General features: G+C 39.0%; 1 protein-coding gene across 1 annotated transcript; it reads left to right on the plus strand.

Moving 5' to 3' along the window:
* Positions 1–1,218: 1,218 nt before the first annotated feature.
* On the plus strand, positions 1,219–16,575 carry LOC139708794 (ATP-dependent RNA helicase DDX55-like). The gene is made up of 18 exons (XM_071620742.1): positions 1,219–1,324; positions 2,158–2,208; positions 3,109–3,195; positions 3,661–3,812; positions 4,475–4,624; positions 5,234–5,381; positions 5,630–5,671; positions 6,517–6,573; positions 7,488–7,645; positions 8,123–8,215; positions 8,912–9,026; positions 10,164–10,249; positions 10,862–10,950; positions 11,565–11,691; positions 12,041–12,131; positions 12,996–13,091; positions 15,861–15,929; positions 16,495–16,575. Exons 1-18 carry the CDS (start codon positions 1,229–1,231, stop codon positions 16,573–16,575), a joined length of 1,788 nt encoding a protein of 595 aa, XP_071476843.1. The 5' UTR covers positions 1,219–1,228.
* The last annotated feature ends 4,037 nt before the right edge of the window (positions 16,576–20,612 follow it).

The following is a 20,612-nucleotide window of genomic DNA, read 5'->3' on the forward strand; positions in this document are numbered from 1 at the left end:
AATTTGGGGGGGGGGGGGGGGGGGTCGTACGACCCTCCCGACCCCCCCCCCCCCCCCTTGCATACACCCATGGTATCACACAGATGCCTCTTTGGCTACTATCTGAAAGACACTGACAGTATACAGAAGATGAAACCCAACAAAGCAAAGCAAAAATGGATATCTTTTAGAAAAAATTCTAGGCATCTTTCCCACCTCCCTGTCCTCTATCTATCTATATCTATTCTATTCATCTTAGGCGTACTTTATATTTAAGCATTATTGGGGCCCCTATCTATAAGTACTGCTTCTCCTTGGGGTTCCCACCACCAAGTTCAACTGTTTTTGCTTTGTTTTATGTTTACTTTGTAGGCCTATATAATCATGAATCTTTGTGTGTCTTTTTATTGTATACTGCTTGTAACATGATAATGTGAGATTGTATGTTACAAGAATATAATCATCATTTTGACACTTGTATCACCCATGTATATTGTTTGGAAATGAAAATAAAACATGAATGAAATGAATGAATGAAAATGACGGTGAATAAAACTGAAGTGATCTGTATATCTATCTATCTATTTATCTGCCCATCTATCTATCTATCTATCTATCTATCTATCTATCTATCTCTCTATCTATCTAACTCGATTTATCTATCTCTTATCTCTCTATCTATCTCTCTATCATCTATCTATATCTATATCTATCTATCAATCTCTATCTATCTATCTCTCTATCTATTTCTCTATCATCTATCTCTATCTATCTATCTATCTATCTATTTCTCTCTCTATATATATATACTGAGTATATATTTATATATATACTAGTATACTATTATATCATCTATCTATCTCTCTATCTCTCTATATGTCTCTCTATCATCTATCTATATCTATCTCTATCTATCGTCTATCTATCTATCTATCTATCTATCTATCTATCTATCTATCTATCTATCTATCTATCTATCTATCTATCTATCTATCTATCTATCTATCTATCTATCTATCTATCTATCTATCTATCTATCTATCTATCTTTGATCTATCTATCTATCTATCTATCACCATTCTCATTTGTAGACATTTGGCTTGAAGACTACGCTGCGCAGCATGTTGGACTGCATGCATGACGCACGTTTTGTGCACACACGTGTGCGTACACCAGCGAGCTTTCTGTTCCTCCAGCGGAACCGGCGACTCTACTCTCTCGTTTAAAGATAGCCTCTCGAAGATTCACAATGGAGGGCAGATGGGACGAATTACCGGTGAAACTTAGTGAATCTGTGTCTCTTAGTCTTCGATTGCTTGGGTTTGATCGAATGACCCCGGTTCAGGTGAGACTGTTTTCGTGAATCGAATGTACCATGTCCATGGATGTATGATGTAGTCCCACGTACTGGTATGAAGGTGTGTGCTACGGTTGTTCATAATCGGGATTGCAAACACCCCCATCATAAATAGACCTACACAGAAAGTTAACAAGTGAACTATTTGTCCACACTCTGTGTATGTGGCGTATTTTATCTAGCCTTCAAATTTTTCTTTTGGTCAATTTGGTGGCCGGAAATTGGGCAGATGAAATCCAAAATGAATTTGTTATGCCTGGGCCACTAAAATAAATTTACATAGGGTGTCTAACACGTTAGACCTAACGCTATCTCTTTTTGGCCGGGCCGGGCCCGGCCAGCAGAATGTCAAATTCAAGCCAACAAGGTCTCAAGGATTTAAGTGGTCCAAAGTCCGAAGGGGCCACTAGAACCTACTCCTAACATTAGAGAAAGAAAAAAGTTAATGTCAAGCCCTGTTTAAAGATTTGGTTGTGCATGGCATTTCATTCATTTAAATGCTGCACTGCGCATGATATTGATGTGGATGTAGATGAGCTGTTGAGAAATCAAACAATAACTGATGATGATATTTCATTTCTTCCAAGTATCAGTCTTTACACTAAGCTTGTTGGTAAACCTCTCGTCTAGACAATCTACCAAGCCAAGTAAATTTACTATGAAACAACAAAAATGAAACCATCCCACAAATAATGTATCATTATCTTGTGTCTACTGCCTGCCAAGTGGTGATTGCTTCAATGTCATCGCATACGCATCAACCTTGTTCTTAGTTCTTGAATGTATTTATTTGTGACTTTTTTCTCTGCTGTTTGAAACAGGCTGCAACCATTCCGCTCTTCATGAAAAACAAGGATGTTGCTGCAGAGGCTGTAAGTGTTTTCAGACAATTTGAATACTATTTGACTTCCATAACATTATATTCATTGCCTGGGTCAAATCACAATTAAGATGAAAGAAAGAAAACTAAGAGGTTTTGTAAATGAAGATTGAGCAAAAGAGAAAGAGAGGGTGAAAAACAGAACTTTTAGACAAATCAGAGCATGTAAACTAACATTAACAAACACAAATTCACCTCAAAGTCAAGAGAGCATGTGAAATTGTAAGGAGCATTGTAGCTTGATTTGTTTTACTGTATAATATGCAGTTTATCTTGCTGTGCATTTTTTTTAAATTCATTTTGCAAATCAACTGATAATCGGCAAATTAACAGCTCTTGCAATTAATTATTGCCTCCCGTAACACAAATCCACTGTATGTGTTCTCCATGGTAGACAGTCACTAACTTATGTTTCTTATTTCTTCCAAGTCAGTCACTCATAAAATTGTCTCACAAGTCTAGATAGGAATTGCACAATATCGTACTGGTGACACACATGGTGCATTCAGTATATTTATTTCATACTCGCATCTCGTCAATTACAAGCTGGTTTACCTTTAGTAGTTTATTATGATACTGCTGTGACACTTTTATAGGTAAAGTGTACAACCCACTGAAGTGTATTTGATGTGGTGGATTGACAGCTGTGCCGTGCTGGCATTGTTCAGATTGCAAACAATCTGTCTATACAACAAAGGAGGTTGGATATTGAGAACATCTGAGTTACATGGCTTGAAATAAAAGCTTTAGAGTGCTAAAAGAGAAACGAACTTGTCTTACTGTAAGTTCTGTCATCAAATGAGAAGCAGCAACTCCTATTCCGAGTTGTTGGGATGTATGTTTTGTTTTGCATTTAATGGTTTATTCACCAATTGCCCCTCACCAATCCAAGGTAACTGGAAGTGGAAAGACCTTGGCTTTTGTCATCCCCATCCTGGAAATTCTGCAGAGGAGAGAGCAGCCACTGAAGAAAAGAGAGGTACTTCTACTCTATGTTTGTAATATATGATAAAATACAGGACAATGTGTGTTATGGAGCTTGGAATTGTGTGCACTGGGAGTTTACTTTACACTGATTTTGCATCGAAAACAGCTTTTGAATAAGTAACGTTAGATGTTGTTGTTGGTTCAGACATTTTCAGAGTTCCTATATTGCAGTTTGTTACATTGAAAGTTCATTGCATCAATAAGATATATTTATTAAGATGCAAATACCCGTAATCATAGGTTAAAGGTATACAGTCTGCCTGCCTAGCAGAAGTAGAAGTAAAGCAATCTTAATGACACCAACTGCTACTTGATATGATTGATGTGATTTGTATTCTTTTTGTATTATTTGTATTCTTGTATTCTAACTTACATATGAGAAAATAATCATTGCGTGGACATTATTGCTTGCAACTGTACAATTCATGTTCATCATAATGTGGAATCTGTTTCACAGGTTGGAGCTATCATCATCACACCAACCAGGGAGCTTGCAACCCAGATAGATGAGGTCCTCCGTCACTTCACCAACCACGCCCAGAATCTGACCCAACTCCTCCTCATTGGTGGGAGCAATCCATTGGCAGACCTGGTGAAATTACAAGAAGGGTGAGACTGCTTTTCTCCCGTAACCCATTGAAGACTGGTCCCAAGTATACTTGGGCAGCTGTCTATGGGGACTGTTTTTTAATATTTTTTTATAGCAAAATCAGCTTATCTACAACGGATTGATAATTGTTCTTACAGATGCAAAATAACTTGAAGATGATATCACGAGTGTATTCATATCACGTTTAAGGTCCTTTAAGATATTTAGTGTTTATGTAGAAATATAGCTGAAGTGTAAGATTTATCATTTATTTGGAGCAATGTAAGCTTGATTTTCCTGTCAGAACATGTCAACAACCACCTCTCCCAAAGTAGTTAGTAAGATGTATTGATAAGAAAGTGAGCCTCTTGGTCTTTGGTCATACTTGCTGTAATTGATATTGACACTGATTACTGCAGTTTTTTTTTTTTTTTTGATATCAAAGCACAATGGTTCAGAGTTTGAGTGAAATATAGAGGCTTATGTAAGAAACCTAGTTTTTGTTTTTGTTTTTTTTAATGCAGCCATGTTTATGTCTGTCTTTTTAATCCCTGACCGATATGATTTTAAAGTAGATACAGGGTAGTTTTGTTCCAAGAGGTCTCTCTGAGTACAAACTGTAGTTTATGCTAAAAGGAGTACCCAATATTCACTGAGTGATTGTTGGTGGTATCCATCACAGAGCCAACATCATTGTTGCCACACCCGGGAGGTTGGAGGACCTCCTAGAGAGAAAGACAACAGGGGTCAGTTTGCCGGCCATGGTCAAGTCTCTGGAGGTGTTAGTCTTGGACGAGGCTGACCGGTTGCTGGACATGGGCTTCATGACGAGGTATACGTCTTGAATTATTCCCCAGAAATCATTGCTGGAATAGTTATGAGGCAGCACATTTATGTGCATCATTTCTGCTTTGCCAGTGGAATGATGTACTAAACCGCCACTCATGCATAATCTAGAATGTTCATGACAAGATTCTCACACATTCACAGGCATCCTTTTGTAATCCATGATGAGGAGAGGCAACTTAGATGGGCTTATCTGTTTAAAAAGGACATCAACAAGTAGACTGTGTTGTCTTGCTGCTCAATAACTCAACTCCTGAGTCTCACATTTCAGCTCAACACACAAACACACATACACCTAGAAGAATGGCTACATGAAAGAATTATGGACTGCTTGTAGTAGAATGGTTGTGATATCCCCACTAGCTTGTATAGATATCTTCTATGAGTTTACTGCAGACATGTATTGCCCTCTCTGGTTGATGGTATAAGTCTTCACAAGGTAAGAAGAAAAAAAAAGAAGGGATATAATACATTTCAGAGCGTTAGTCCTGTTTGCAGACATAGCTCATTATAGTCTTGATTGTCAACCAATCAGACAGCAAGATTCTGAAGGTTGTGATTTCATATATGTTGTGTGTCTTACCTCTCTCTGCAGCATCAACACCATCCTGGGGTACCTCCCAAAGCAGAGAAGGACCGGTCTCTTCTCTGCCACCCAGACTGATGAGGTGGAGGCTCTCATCAGGGCGGGGCTCCGGAACCCCGTCCGCATCACTGTCAAGGAGAAAAATGCCTCGTCAACGGTAAGTACCCATCCATTTTATACCAGGCATTCTTTCACTGCCACAGTCTGTATTTAAGCACTGGTTGGAGATTCCACTTGAGTTTCATGATGTCATTATTTACATACCAGTTACTCTTCACGTCAAATACCAGGCTCATTTTCTCATTGATACCAGTCACTCATAACTGACATTATGGAAATGAAAATACATGCCTATTTGTGGCATTTCTTTACATTTCATTTGAATTTCTTTTTCTGTTTATGCAGGATGTCTCAAGAACACCACTGACGCTCAGTAATTACTACGTAGTAAGTTTGACTGAAACATCCCCGTTTGTTAACTTTTTATCCTATTATGTCATCATTTTTAGCTTTGATTATACCATGTCCCAGAAATTTTGAATTCGTTTCAACAGTGATTGTGTTAAATCTATGGCTTGTGCAGTGATCATATATTCCTAAAGTGGAATGCCCTGTGTCGCATACCGCTGAAGACTATGTTTGCTGTTGGCAGATAAAGTAAATGTTTCATTCCAAAGAATGTCTTGTCTTTTAACCAGCTGAAATGAATGTACCATTATATGTTTTTGGCCTAGTTTTCATTGAAAAACTTGAAAATGAGTGTCCCTTGGCCCATTTAGAAGAAAAAACGCCATAGTGCATGCGATAATATTGTGTTAAGTTTATGACAACCATGTCTGTTCTAAGAATGGTTGTATGGAAAACTGTTAGGTGGAGTGCAGGATATACATACCCGGGCCGGCGGAACCGGAGGGTTGGGGGAGGGGTCATGCCCCCCCTTTTCATTACCTCGGTAGTGGCACTAGAAAAAAAAAAGTGAAACCTTTAAGTGTGGGCACAGTGAGGCCTTTGTTTTTGAAGACCTTTTTTTTTTTTTTGCTTGTCAGCTGAAAAAACCGAGAAGTGGCACCAAAAGTATGAGCATAAAGTGCCCCCCCCCCCCCACACTGGCCACGCACTTTTGAAAATGTGGTGCCAGCCATGATAACCAGTGTGAATGACTCTATAAACTCAGTGTTTAGTATGAACATGTGAGATGTGTGAGTGTGTGTGAAATGATCAGTAGTAAAACATTGTTATTTTTCTTCTGCATTGCTCCCCAACCCCCCATCTCCCGCTTTCTCACGCTGTAGATGAGTCCCAGTGATGAGAAGTTCAAGCTTCTTGTGGCTTTTCTCAGAAAATACAGAGTAAGTGATTACTGTAAAACATGATATATTCGCGGCACGAAATTTTCGCGACTTGGAGCCGACGGCCTTTTTCGTGGCAAGAAATTTTCGCGAATTGCCTCTTGCGTTCAATGCATATAGTGTAGATCAGAAATTTCGCGTGCATTTTAATTTCGCGAATCTTGGCGCTCGCGAAATTCGCGAAATTAAAATGCATGCGAAAATTCCTCGTTTTACAGTTGATAGAAATATAGTTAGACAGGTAGACAGATAAACAGATAGATAGATGAATATATAGATAGATACATAGATCATATATAGATGGGTGTATAAATAGATATATACAGTCAACCTTTATTAATTAAAATGCACACGAACATTTCTCGTTTTACAGTACATCTTTTCCTCTCTTTTAGTTTCCCTCTCTCCATCCCTCCATCTCTCCAGATCAATGTATGTCTATTTCTGTATTTTCATGTCTCCCTGTTGATCTCCTCTCTCAGATACTCTCACAGTCTGTGTTTTCTGATCTTTAATGGCTTGCTTTCATGTGATAGAACTTCACCTCAAAATTGGAAGCACATTAAAGTAATAGGATGAAATTGTGAAAAACTCTTTTGTCCATAGATGATACATGACACAGTCCATTCCAATCTAAAGGACTCCACATTCAGAAGAAAATCGAACGTCATTCCAGTTGTTGCATTAATCAGGCATGATATTCTGTAGATTTAAATCTGATTTCAGATCTTTTTTTCCCTCAAGTCTACACACATTTTGCTTTTTCCATGTATCAAAATCACCTGAAAATATTGATTTCCAATTTATTCAACAAACCTCAATATCATTCGTGATTAATATCTTGCTGTCAAACTGTACTTGATTCTGCATGGGTCAAAGGTCAACTGTCCTCACTGAATCTCTGTGTATTGCAGCACCAGAAGCACATGGTGTTCTTCAGCACCTGTGCCTGTGTGGAGTATTTTTCGCTTGCCCTCCAGTCATTGGTCCGCAACACCACCATCCTCCCCATTCACGGCAAGATGAAGCAGCGGCGAAACCACATCTTTGGCCAGTTCAGGGAACTCTCCAGGTAGCATTTCACATCTACATACACTATAGGTAGAAAAATGAGCAAAGGCATTTTGTTTCCTCATTTTTCCACTAATAAATCATATAACATTTCTGGTCAGTTACCCTCTGTATGTGTTTGTTATATTATAAGTAGTTAGCAGTGCTCAGTTTGTTTGTATGAAACCTAAAAATATTTATGTTATTTCCAGCGTGGATCAATGAAAATTTAATTTTTGCAAGCATAATGAGGAGTTTAACTGAAAGAGTAGATATATTTGTTCTTATAACATCGTGTAGCAGTGGTCATATCTTTATTTCAAGGCGTATTTATTCTTATTTGACAAGGCAGAACAATGACTGCAGATGCTATGCAATCACTGAATTGTTTCAAAAAGCAATAAATTATTTGAACCCTCACATATTTCTTTGCTTGGATAATGACAGTGAGAATGCTCTTCAGATCTTTATGTCACATTTTGTTTGTTGTTCTCCTCAGTGGAATTCTGATCTGCACAGATGTAATGGCAAGAGGAGTGGACATTCCTGAAGTCCACTGGGTCCTTCAGTATGATCCACCGAGCAGCGCAAGGTTTGTCAATGGGTTTAAATCAAATGTCAGTGTTAGATGACAGAATCTGTATTAACCCTTCTACTAAATACAGGTACACAGTACTAGAATTCCATGTAGAATAGATGAATGCTGACCCGTGTTCCGAACTATGCAGATTTCATCGCATGCATTGTGTATTGTTTGGTGGAGGACTTTACTCCAAGACAGATTTGTCACAGATGAAATTTTCATGCTAGTGATTGAATGAGTTGAAGAAAAAAAAAATTATCTAGGACAAATCTAACTATTAGGGACAAACTACCCTCACTCTAGCCATCAATTGTCTAGATTGGGGGCATTGTCATGTCTTTCTAAATCTTTTATTCTCTTCCCGGTGATTGCAGCGATGTATTTCAAACCACAAATACCAGATGAAACTTTAAGCAGGTTGTACTGATACTTTCTACAGTAATGTGGGTAGCAGGCCATTGTATGCATTTGATTACCGTACGGATGCTGTTTTTGTTTGTTGTTTTTTTGCCAAAACCTGATGTTTATATTGTTCTCATAGATCTGACACGTGTAGTTAGTCATAATTATCTTGTTTTTGGCTAAAATCCTGACGCAAAAGTACAGCCAGTGATTCTCAATATCCATTCTCTATTTATGGATGTGTTTTGATTGTTGTGAAACAGCTCAGAAAATGAGAAATTGCTGACTTTCCTCTCCTTTCAGTGCCTTTGTTCACCGATGTGGAAGGACAGCCAGGATAGGAAACACGGGTAATGCCTTGGTGTTCCTCAGGCCAACGGAAGACTCCTACATCGAGTTCCTCAGGATAAATCAAAAAGTGGGTGTAACAAGACTTTATCATTATTTAGCATGAAGTCCATCTACAAAAGAGGCATCTTGATTGAATGATATAATGCCCTTTTGTCATTTTTTGGCATCATAATCGCTGTTGATTGGCCCTTACTGTACTTAAATAGTGGATTGGCACATCTAGCAGAGTGTTTTTGTTCTTTGCATATAGTTTGTCCCGAAATCAACCCGTTGAGGACAGACTGATTTTGCTACAACACGCGTTTCCCAAAGACACCTGCCCGAGTATACTCGGGACTCGTCCTCAACGGGTTAAGTTTCATTGAATGGAGTTGACCCGAAGACCCTTATTCCTATTGTGCCACTTAAGTCCGCCGCACACTATACAATCCGACCAGTCGTACGACCTTTAGACTAGAAGTGCGACGTCACAGTCTTGCCAGTTTCCAGTCGTACGACTGGGTCTTAGCGCCAGTCGTAGAGATTTGACATGTTGAATTTCTACGACCGGTCGTGGGCTTTCAGCCAATCAAGATACTAAAATGCAAGCACACGGAGTGCACACTGCGTGCGCATTAATACTCATTGGTAAAATGTACTGAACACAGAACAGTCGTAAGCCTACTTGTAAGGTCTGATCGTATAGTGTGCGTTGGTAGGTCGTATGACTGGGTCTTATAGTCCTAAGGTCGTATAGTCGTGAGTCGTGTAGTGTGCGGCGGGCTTTAGTCCTCCTGCTGATCTGAGGCATTGTTACCTCCGAGTGGACAGTCTGTCTCATGATATGGTCACGTGTGGGGTGATTAATTGAATACTGAAGCAGAAGCTTTGCAACTTGTAGCTGCGTGTTTGTAAATACTGTAAAGGGTTGATACATTTCTCTCAAATTCAGTGCATGTGATGTCTGTTTCAGAGTGTCATGTTCCAATGCTGCATTACCGTTTTCTTTACGCAGGTATGCTTGTAATGCTTTCATCATCTGGTACAATTGGTGTAATGTAGTATAGTTGCACTAAATAACCTGCTGGAAGTGTGTTGAAACAGAATAGTCACAGAAGCCAATCGACCTCATATATCCTGTGTGTCACATTTGAGTTGCATTGCACAATACTGTTCTACATATGTGCTGCTGCTTTTGCCACATAATTTTGGTCTGTCTTCACAGGTTAATCTCCAACTCTATGATCAACTTGACAAACTTGAAATCGTTGATGTGCTCCCCAAACTTAGGAAGCTTGCAACGAAGGACAGGTAACTTTACGCTTTACTATGAATTTTGTCAGTAGATGTATGTTGTGATGTTTTATGAAATGCATGAAGCAGTGATTCGAAATAAAAGAGTGATGGATGAAAATGCTTTTAGTCGTACTGATGAAGACCAGACAACTATATTGTGTTACACTTCTGTAAAAAATCATTTATGTTGCACAACATTTTTTGCATCCATAGCAGACAAAGTTGACAAACTATTTGATGAAATCATTGTAGTACATAGGCTCTGATATATCGCTCACTGTAAATATAAATTGATGTCATAAAATCTAAATGAAAAGTTATAAGCTTTTCTGCAATTCAAAACATTTTTTTGTTTTTTAATTTTATGGCGCTAGCCTAGGTACAGAGAAATGATATACTGGTATCACTTTTTGATAATTTCGAGTGGATTAGCATAAGACATTAACTGTAAATGACAGGTTGATGTGTTTTATGAGAGTGCTGTTGTGTACATGCATGTGTGGTGAGTGTTTCTTATGTGTGTATATGGTGTATTGATTTATCATGTGTATGTCTCTTTGATAGCTATGCATTATCATATCAGACTATGCTCAGATATGTATCTTCCTGAATCTGTTCAATTCACAGAGCCTTGTTTGAAAAGGGGACAAGGGCCTTTGTATCCTTCATCCAGTCCTATGCCAAACATGAATGCAGTCTCATATTCAGGGTCAAAGGTTAGCTCATCTCACGTTGCTTCTAGTTGTACGTCACATCGTTATAGCAAGGACATCTGTTTGTGGTCTTTTTGAGATCTAGACTAGCCCAGTATGATGAATACTTATTTCTCAGCTAAGGAGATTGAGGTGTCGCATGTACAAGACAAGGTCATAAAAGTTTGTAAACTTTAACATGACAAGAAAGAGGCGAAATCTACAGCAAAACCCGTAACCACATGTGCACACACACACTCAACACACACACACATATACACCAAACATGCACATTCTGTTTGTAGAGTGACTTATGAATTTTTCGTTGATGAAGTCATCATCGTTTCTCATGATCTTCTGATATTGCCAAACCAGAAAAAAAATCTCATCGATTATTGATAGAGAATATGTGAAAGACTCTCCAAAACCTTTTTAGACCTTACAAAAAATATGTTTTAGCAAGAGAAGGAAAGACATTTTCCAATGAGGAGACATGCTGGCTGCTGTATGTACTGTTTACATGCCATATCTACTGTGCAGAAGATGATGGCTGAAAGTGCAATTCATCTGTCTGAATTGGAGTTTGCCTGTTCGTACTGGCATAATACGACGTGATAAAAATATCTCCATTCATGTAGAGCTGGACATTGCTGCCCTGGCCAGGGGCTTTGCACTCCTCCGCCTCCCTCGCATGCCTGAACTCAAGGGGAAGACTTTCCCTGACTTCACCCCAACAGAGGTGGACTACGACACGATACCTTACAAGTGAGTTATCTTCACTCATTTATGACTCCCATTCCTCCCTCCCTTCGTGTTGGCTGAAATGTAGAGATTGTGACAGTCAAAGATGATATGTGTAAGAGCTCTTCTTGGTTTAGCACTTTTGTTGTAATGTATCTGTGTGGAAGCATACTTAAATTGAAGTCCCATTAACATGTTTTATTTCATCAGTCATGCAGAGTTGTTGTATTTCCAACTAGCTGTTCAAAAGGTAGTATGAAAATTAGTATAACACATCTACAATGCTGACACACTTACATTTTAGATGTATTTGCTCGTGAAAGTGTATATATTTGCCGTACTTATGGCCGACTAACAATTATCACATTTTCAGAGACAAGAACCGTGAGAAGCAGAGGAAGCAGAGACTGCAGCTGATTCAGGACGGCGTCATCTCGCCCCACTCAGGGAAAAAACAGAAGAAGGTGAGTGGATGCTGGGAAGAGATTTACTGAGGCGGGAGGGAAGTACCCCATCCATAGGTGTGAAAGTCTGTAGCCTGCACTGCACAATGGCACTGGTTCGACAGTCCCTGACCAGTAAAAATCACTGTCAGACCAGTAACTTTTTTAGTAAAGGAAAGGACCAGTAAAACATGGAAAAACTGGGTACCTACTGGTCCGACAGACAGGTCAGACCAGTAGAAAAAAAGAGGGTTAGTGTGCAGCCCTGCTGTAGCTCCTATGATTTCCATGCACACCATTGTACTCATTGTGTTTGAGCAAAATACCATTTATCATGTCTGCACTCTATGTATATGTATCTGTGATCTTCATATATCTATACCTATTTAGCTCTCTATCTACAGTCAATCTTGCCTTAAGTCCAATCTATTTGAACTGAAGAAATAGCTTCGACTCAGAGAAAATTTGACCTATGAGAGATTAAAATCAATAGAGTATAAAGAGAAGAGGACTTGAAAGACCTTTGACTTAGGCGATTATTTGACTTACGTGAGGTCGACTTAAGCAAGGTTGACTGTATATATATATTTATATACCCATCTATCTATATATTCATCTATATATTTGTTTATCTATCTACCTGTCTAACTATATTTCTATCTATATATCTGTCTAACTCGCTATTTGTGTATCTTTATGTCTACCTATCCAATAAATATCTTTCTCTTTCCCCTGCCCCTATTTTACTCCTCATCAACCCTTTGATATTAGATGTACAGAGTATCATTCATTCCTCATTGATGTATTGATATTGATGTATCTTTCTTCTACTCATGGTTCTCAGTGCTCGTGCTCAGTACTTTATAATCTCTTTGTCTACGACAGGGCAAGACAGTGGCCTGGTCAAAGAACAAGGAGAAGAAAGAAAAGAAGAAAGATAGGAAACAGAGGAAAGAGGCGTCAAAGAAGAGAAAGCAGCAGGTCAGTCAGAATTGTGTAATATAATTTTCTGCTTTGTCCAACCACTGTCCTCTCTCTCTCCTTCTCTATCTTTCGCATGCTTGAATATCTGTCTTTATGTTTCTCTTTCTTCCTCTCTCTCCCTCTTTCTCTATCTCTCTCTATTTCCCCTTGTTTCCTTCTCTCTTTTTGTCCCCGCCAAACGAGTTCGAGCAGGAGACTATGAAACGGGCTCCGTACGTGTGTGTGTCCGTGTGTCCGTCCGTCTGTCACGTGAGTGACTTCTTTTTTTTTCTCTCTCTCTCTGCTACTCTGACACTGAAATAATGGAAATTCAAACTGTTCGTATACAGTTATGTTCGAGTTTAATCTTTCAAGTCTTTGTAGCTTTCTCGTTCATAACAATACATTGAGCATAAAAGATAGTATGAAACAAATCACAAATACATAACTTAGGTTATTTTAGATGACCTGAACTGGTGATCCCCTCAGCATGGCTCAGTCGTCATCGATGCCGGATACACTCGTCGTCGACCTCGGCACAGTCGCTTGGCTTGTCTCTTGGAAGCACCCCTTGACTTGGCCACTCAGCTAGACGCTACCCTATCGGTGGTCCTCTCAGCTCCTCGGCCTTCACTAGTCCCTGCTACCATGCAGACTCATGCCTTGACCTGCGATGCCCGAGCTCAAACGACGGCGAGCAGGCAAATGGAGATTGAGCTCCGTTCCAAAGTTCGGATCATAACTGTCCGAGTTCAGTTTTATCGGCAGCTGGAGCTCGCATCTCACCGACGTGGAAAACCCCCAGAAGAACGACTGCTGCCTAAGCGGAGATCTATGCTGGATGTCTGATTAAAGTGTTTCTCCCCGATCCTCTACATTACTCAGCTTTTTATTAGCTTCCCTAACGATAGATGTTCACACTAAAGTCCCTTACACTCCCATACACTTGCTTTTTCATGCCTTTCCTACACTAAAGAAACCATCCAATCATCATGCTTAAATATAGCCCTATTGAAACTCTACACAATATGTCTAGCCATCGTCTAGACTGCTGTTACATAACATCTTTACTCATGAACTTGTGAACAATAAACTACAACCAACACCCTAGTGACACTGACATAACTGAGTCTCGACTGAGCTAAAGAACATTCCTAGCCACCACCTGGATGGGAGCTATTACATAACACCTCTATTCACTCAATTTCTATAGTCTGAGTTAATACATAATATTGCAAACCGGGGATGCTGTTGCCATTCTATTTCTTTAACTTCTGCTTTGTCTCACTTCAGGCGACTGCCCTGTCTGAATTTGACTGATCTAGACATGCTGTTGCTATGCCAGTTTATTCCTTTACTTTTACTTTGTCTCATTTAATATAAATTTCCAGACAGTCAGTCTCTTACAGTTTGACCTAGTGGCTTTCTAGGACAACTTTAGAGCTCTAAACCTTTACAAATTCAAACAAATGCGATTTTACTTCACTGGCAAAATCTAAGATAAATTTCTCTCCTGACACCGTCCGTCCGTCCGTCCGTCTCTGTGTGCGTCCGTGTGTGATCAAAATGTTCAATTTGCTACTTCTCTGTCATTTATGAGCCAATTTTGATTCTGTTTGCTTTATATGATAGCACTACATGGGAGCTTTGAAACTTGTACACAGAATTTCAGTTGTGACCTTTGACCTTGACCTTTGACCTATATTGTACATTTTGCTTCAAAATGCTACTCCTTCACCATTTCTAACCCGATTTTGATTCCGTTTGCTTTATGTGATGGCACTAGGTGAGGGCTTCAAAACTTCTACACAGAATTTTGACCTTTGACCTTGATTTTTAACCTATATTGTACATTTAGCTACAAAACGCTACTCCTTCGCCATTTCTAACCCGATTTCGATTCCGTTTGCTTTATGTGATGGCACTAGGTGAGGGCTTGAAAACTTCTACAGAGAATTTTGACCTTTGACTTCTTTGACCTTGATTTTTGACCTATATTGTACATTGGCTACAAAATGCTACTCCTTCGCCATTTCTAACCCGATTTCGATTCCGTTTGCTTTATGTGATGGCACTAGGTTAGGGCTTCAAAACTTCTACAGAGAATTTTGACCTTTGACTTCTTTGACCTTTGACCTTGATTTTTTACCTATATTGTACATTTTGCTACTAAATGCTACTTCCGGCGGGGACATATATTACGCACCGCGTAATTTCTACTTTTCCTTGTTGAATTTGACTTAATTGTGGCCAATAAATCAAATCAAATCAAATCAAATCAAATCAAATTGCCTCACTATGTTGTTACCATGACATGGTGGCCATTGGCCATTTCTTTTCTCCCTTTGCATAATGCTTCGTATTCTTTCGTTTTAACTCTCTTTTGTCTGCTTTGATGTAATTGTCAAATTCATCATCATCGCAATGATTTGAGCAAAGATCCATAAAATTCAGTCATTTCCATTCATCAAGTTTTATCTTGCTGTACTATGGGGACAGAACTTTCACCTGGAGTTGTTAATATCCAAGTTTATGCAATATGACAAAATGCTTTTACTCCTCATAAAAATTATGATATTGTCTGTTTACCAGTTATAACAATGATATTTACATGATATTCATATTGATTTTATAGAATTAGTGTACACCATGACAATATATGTTTAATTTTTGACAGAGTTTGTGACCTCTTTCATCTTAATCTTGAACATGTTTAATATCGTCATAGAGTGGGTCTAGATAGATGCCAGGTTAAGTCTGTGAATTGCTTCTCATATTTTTGAATAGTTTGATGAAGCTGATCTGAATGAGCTCGCAGATGATGTTCGACTCATGAAGAAGTTAAAGAAGGGAAAGGTAAGATGGCAAAGTAAAAAAGAGGATTAATTCTTACTGCATGTCTGTTTTATTCAATTATTTGATTTTGCATAATTTCGTCGGGTGAGAAGAGGGGCGTTAAATTGCCACTAAACCCGTATCGTTCGAGACAGCTTAACCCCCTTCTCATTCTCAACTGACGATTTTATATAATTTTAAAGGATGAAATCTTACTGCATATCTGTTTTCTTTTAGCTAAATTGAATTGATTAAATTTCACTGTGGTAGCTTTAGCTTAGCAGTTATTTCATGATGTGAATTATCAAATTGATTATCTTAGCATGGAGATGCTAATGGTGAGTGTTGGTACTGCAGCTTCATTTCATACGGTGGAAGACAAGCTTTAAAAAGTGTGTTGAAAAAAGCTGATACTGAAGTTGATATAAGTGTACATACATAACTGGATTGCAGTGAAAGAAAAATCAGTAGCCAATTCTGTTATTTGAAAAAGTTCTGGATTCTGTTTGTGTGATGCGATGGGTAAGAGTTGGTGGAGCATGTGTGGTGACATCACATGTCTGCTGCCCCCTATTGTTCATTCCAGATCAGTAAGGAGGATTTCGAGAGCAACTTTGGCAAGGAGGATTCACAGAGGCCAGCTGATGCAGTTAGAGACGACACATGAATGGAGCCTGGAGGAACGGTGCAGGGAAACTGATCGCACCCCATGACGAATGCTCCGGAGCTGAAAAGACGCCGACTTGGAGATACTTGCCAACTGGGGACATGGGACTATGTATCTGTCATCTAGTGAGTCCTATGCCATGCAGAGAATGCAGTCTCATCTTCAGGGGCAAAGAAATCGGAGGAGTCTAATCTTCCTGACGGCTACATTATCATTTGCTGCAGAAAACTCTTGCGTCACACATCATTATTCCTATAGAGCAGTGGATGTAGGCATTGTAGCATCTGGTGTGTGACCATTACTCCAAACCTCAGCACCAGTTTGCTATGGCAGTGGATGTCATTATCCGCGGGTATAATAAAAGATATTTCTCCTGTATGTCCAAATGGGCATTTTGGCAAGGTCCGCATACTCTACAACATGCAAGTGCCAACAGACTGGTGCAAAGTGAATGAATAGAGGAAGTATATGTACCCAGTGACTGGTGGGAAGACTACACTTTTTTTTTTCCAGTACATAGTTTATTGATATGGTTTAAAGTCTAGATCTGACACATGACCCAAAATGCCAGAATTTAAGTCCAGTCTCTTCCATCAAATTCTTACCTTCCATCTCTAGGAACTCTGAACCTTGCCTTGCTTCAAAGATTTTATCTGACAAAACTACTGTCTTCTATGAATCTGCACATTACATATTCCATGATGAATTAAAAATAGAATAAATTATTGAACTACCTTGGAACTAGTGCTTTATTCTGATTTATTGTGTTATATGAATCCTAAATCAAACAACAAAAGAAATTCTTGGTTTTGCACATGAAAAACAGACTTTGAAAATGTCCTTACCATGTTGAGGTGTGCATCAGTGTGAAAAAAAAAATATAGAAGGGTGTGATTTCAAGCAAAATTATCATATATAAATATACACATGATAATCCCAAACTTGAATAAATCATTAGTAGGTTTACCTCAAACATAGTTTCTGAAGCTTGAGTGGAGTGTGGTGATGAATGTTGTCTACTGGATACAAGCTCCAGTATTGTGTTGGTGATTTACATGCTCTATCTCCAATGGCTGATGCCAGCCCCTACAGATAGTCAAATTTTCCATTTCTACCTCGATGTTGGTGTTATGTTGGTGTATGTATGTGACGTTGTCCCCTACTCATGTCAAGTACATACACAGTCTTTGCTCATGCACAGGTTAGTTCTCACGACATTTTATTGCATTTACTTGACATATAAAAATCAACAAATCACCTACATTGTACAAGTTTGTCGATGCGATTTCTTGGTTTCAACAGGGAAATCTTGTGTAAATTTCTTTGTGTACACAAGTTGATGTTTGTTTGTTTGTTTGTTTGTTTTTTGTGCTTCGATAACCAACATAAAACGATGCAGCAAAAAAGAAAAAAAAAAGCTCGCAGGAATCATCAACAATGGGGTTCAATTCACTGTAGTACATTTTTTTTCATTAACTAGACACCTTTTTAATGTCCACCAATAGAATATTAACAGAAGCACGTCTATTCTCTGCATGCTGGTACATTATAAATGTGTCAAATGTTTAAGTGTGTGTGTGTGTGTGTATGTGGTGCTCCTAGACGGGTGCAAAGGTCAGCTGTTTCTGAATCTTCTGAAGCCTACGAGTCAAACTAGAGTATCGAAAAATTTGGAAAGTTCTGGGATTTTCTCCTTGGTCTCTATCGATACCAACAGCAGTGATGGACGATTTATGATATACAACATGTACATGTGTACAATATAAATGTGATTGTAGACCAGGGAGGCATTTCATGAAGCGTTTTGTCCGATTCAAATGCAAGGATTTTAGTAGCTTATAACAGTTTGTCAGAAAAAAATATCTGACAAAACAAAACACTTCATGAAATGCCCCCAGGAGAGTTTATGGTTGAAGTGGTTTTGGAAATGTGTTGAGATGGGCATGTTTACATATGAAGTTTTCTTCAGGGAATCCTTTTCAATTTCAGTGTCCCCTTGATACTGTTATGATGCCACTCTGATGTGGAGAAACGAGGTGAAAATGCAATGAGAATTAAAGGCGCATAGTCCCGGTAGTGTAGAGGGCGCTGTTGAATGATAGTGCCGATCACCGTTAGCATTGATACAAAGATTGCCCAAGTTGAGCTATCATCAAGAGTAAAGCGCGTAGGTGTTGCTAGGTAACGTTGCCTTCATTGTCTTCTCTGTGCATCACGCAGTCTGTAGTAATGCCAGGGTGCATGCATATGTGCTTTTTAGTATGACATCACAAAAGAAGTTTGCTAAAACTGTCATCCCCCTCAGCTGAATCATGAGCCGAAACTGTGATCGGACCACTGACTACAGTGGATCGGACTTCTCCAGACTCGGGGAAATGGGTCACAGCATAAGCGCTAAAGAGGAGTCGATAGCGTAGGTCTCTATAGTAAACTTGCGCCGTGCGCCCGCGTACGCATTTGACTAAACCACCGGGACCATGTGCCTTTAACAACTAAAGGTGGCTGTCAGGGCAGGGAAATTCCTGTTACATCAACAATCACGCAAATTAACAAGAGTTTCTCCAGTGTCATGTAGGTTGACTTATGTAAGGTTTACAGCACACTACACTGAACCAACGAATAATCAATAATAATACACCAGGAAAGAAGAATATTTACAAAAAAAGTCCCAGATATTTTCAGGGGTTTTCTGTTTTAATTACACCAGGCAAAAAAATCTTACAATCGGCGGCGATGAACCACTACCGTCATCTTATGTACAGCAGATGTAGAGGTTGGAGAAAACCCTAGCAGATCCGATGGTCAGCTCATTTTGCTGCCACATGTACTTCCTTTGATTTTGTTGAAAACTTAAACAGACATTTCTGGACCATACCCTTCCTTGATACAAGCTGACCAAAACCTCCAACCCTTCTAAGAAAATATACATCAGTATCACTTCTATAGGAATGACTTAACTTCTATCTCTTCCACTTTTTTTATTCCCTTTAATAGCAGTCAATGCAATAGTTTTAAAAAAGACAAGATAATCTTTCTTTTCCTCTCAGTATTTTCCACTTCACAAGTTCCAGAGTCTTTTTAAAACTGGCCTTGAACCAGTCCGTGTACAAAGAGTGTAGAAGTGGCATGATAAAAGATCTGCAATATACAAATTATGTTTGGGGGAAATGTTAAGCTCAGACTTGTATGAATGGGAGTAAAAACCCTGGGTATTCAAACTTATTTCTTAGGGGCTGATATGCCAAACGTGTCCTGTTGCTGTGAAGAAATAATATTCATAATTGTATCTAATCTTAGGCTCAATACTAAAATACTGTTTGTTGACAAGCTTCTTCTCACGAAGTAAACAATTGTGAGATTTTAGCTTGACGTGTCAACGTCATGTGATCACCTCTTTCTGAAAAAGCAAAAGAAATCAACAACCAATCCTGTGTATTAATCTCCACAATGAAGAGAAAAAAAGAAAGAAAAAAGATGAGTGTCTCACTAAATAATTTCCTGAAGTAGATACCACGGGCATGTACAAGATGAGCTAAAATACAAAATCAATATTTCCATGAGTAAAACGCACACTCCCGTAAAACTTTACAAAACACGTTAGCGATCCTGTGATGACGAGACGTCACAGAGCAAGAAATACAACAATGTGGGGAGGAAAGCCACTGGGGCTCAAAGTAAATGTTGATATAGCACAGGCCTTTATCTTGAGGTCCAGTGCCTCATTTCCTCTTCGATTCACTACGTATGTGACAAAGCACGTTCACTGTTTACAAGTGTCTGTACACACAATATGGAATGTCTTGGTAAAACATACAGTACACAACCACAGCGCCAGGCAAAAATAGAGTAAAAATTTGGCGTCGGAACTCATTCACTGTTTTTCCTTTCAACTTTCTTCATGGATCCATCGCCGAGTCCTCGTGCAACCTGCACTCAAATAACTCTGTGCAACACACAGGGCTGATTTTTGCATTTTTTAAGAAACCAAATTTCTCCGAGCTGATCATTCATACATTTGTCAGTTCAGCTACAGGGCA

The sequence above is a fragment of the Diadema antillarum genome, unplaced genomic scaffold, assembly GCF_040938485.1.
Source record: "Diadema antillarum isolate AM-2024a unplaced genomic scaffold, OU_Dant_1.0 seq00001373_RagTag, whole genome shotgun sequence".
NCBI lineage: Eukaryota > Metazoa > Echinodermata > Echinoidea > Diadematoida > Diadematidae > Diadema > Diadema antillarum.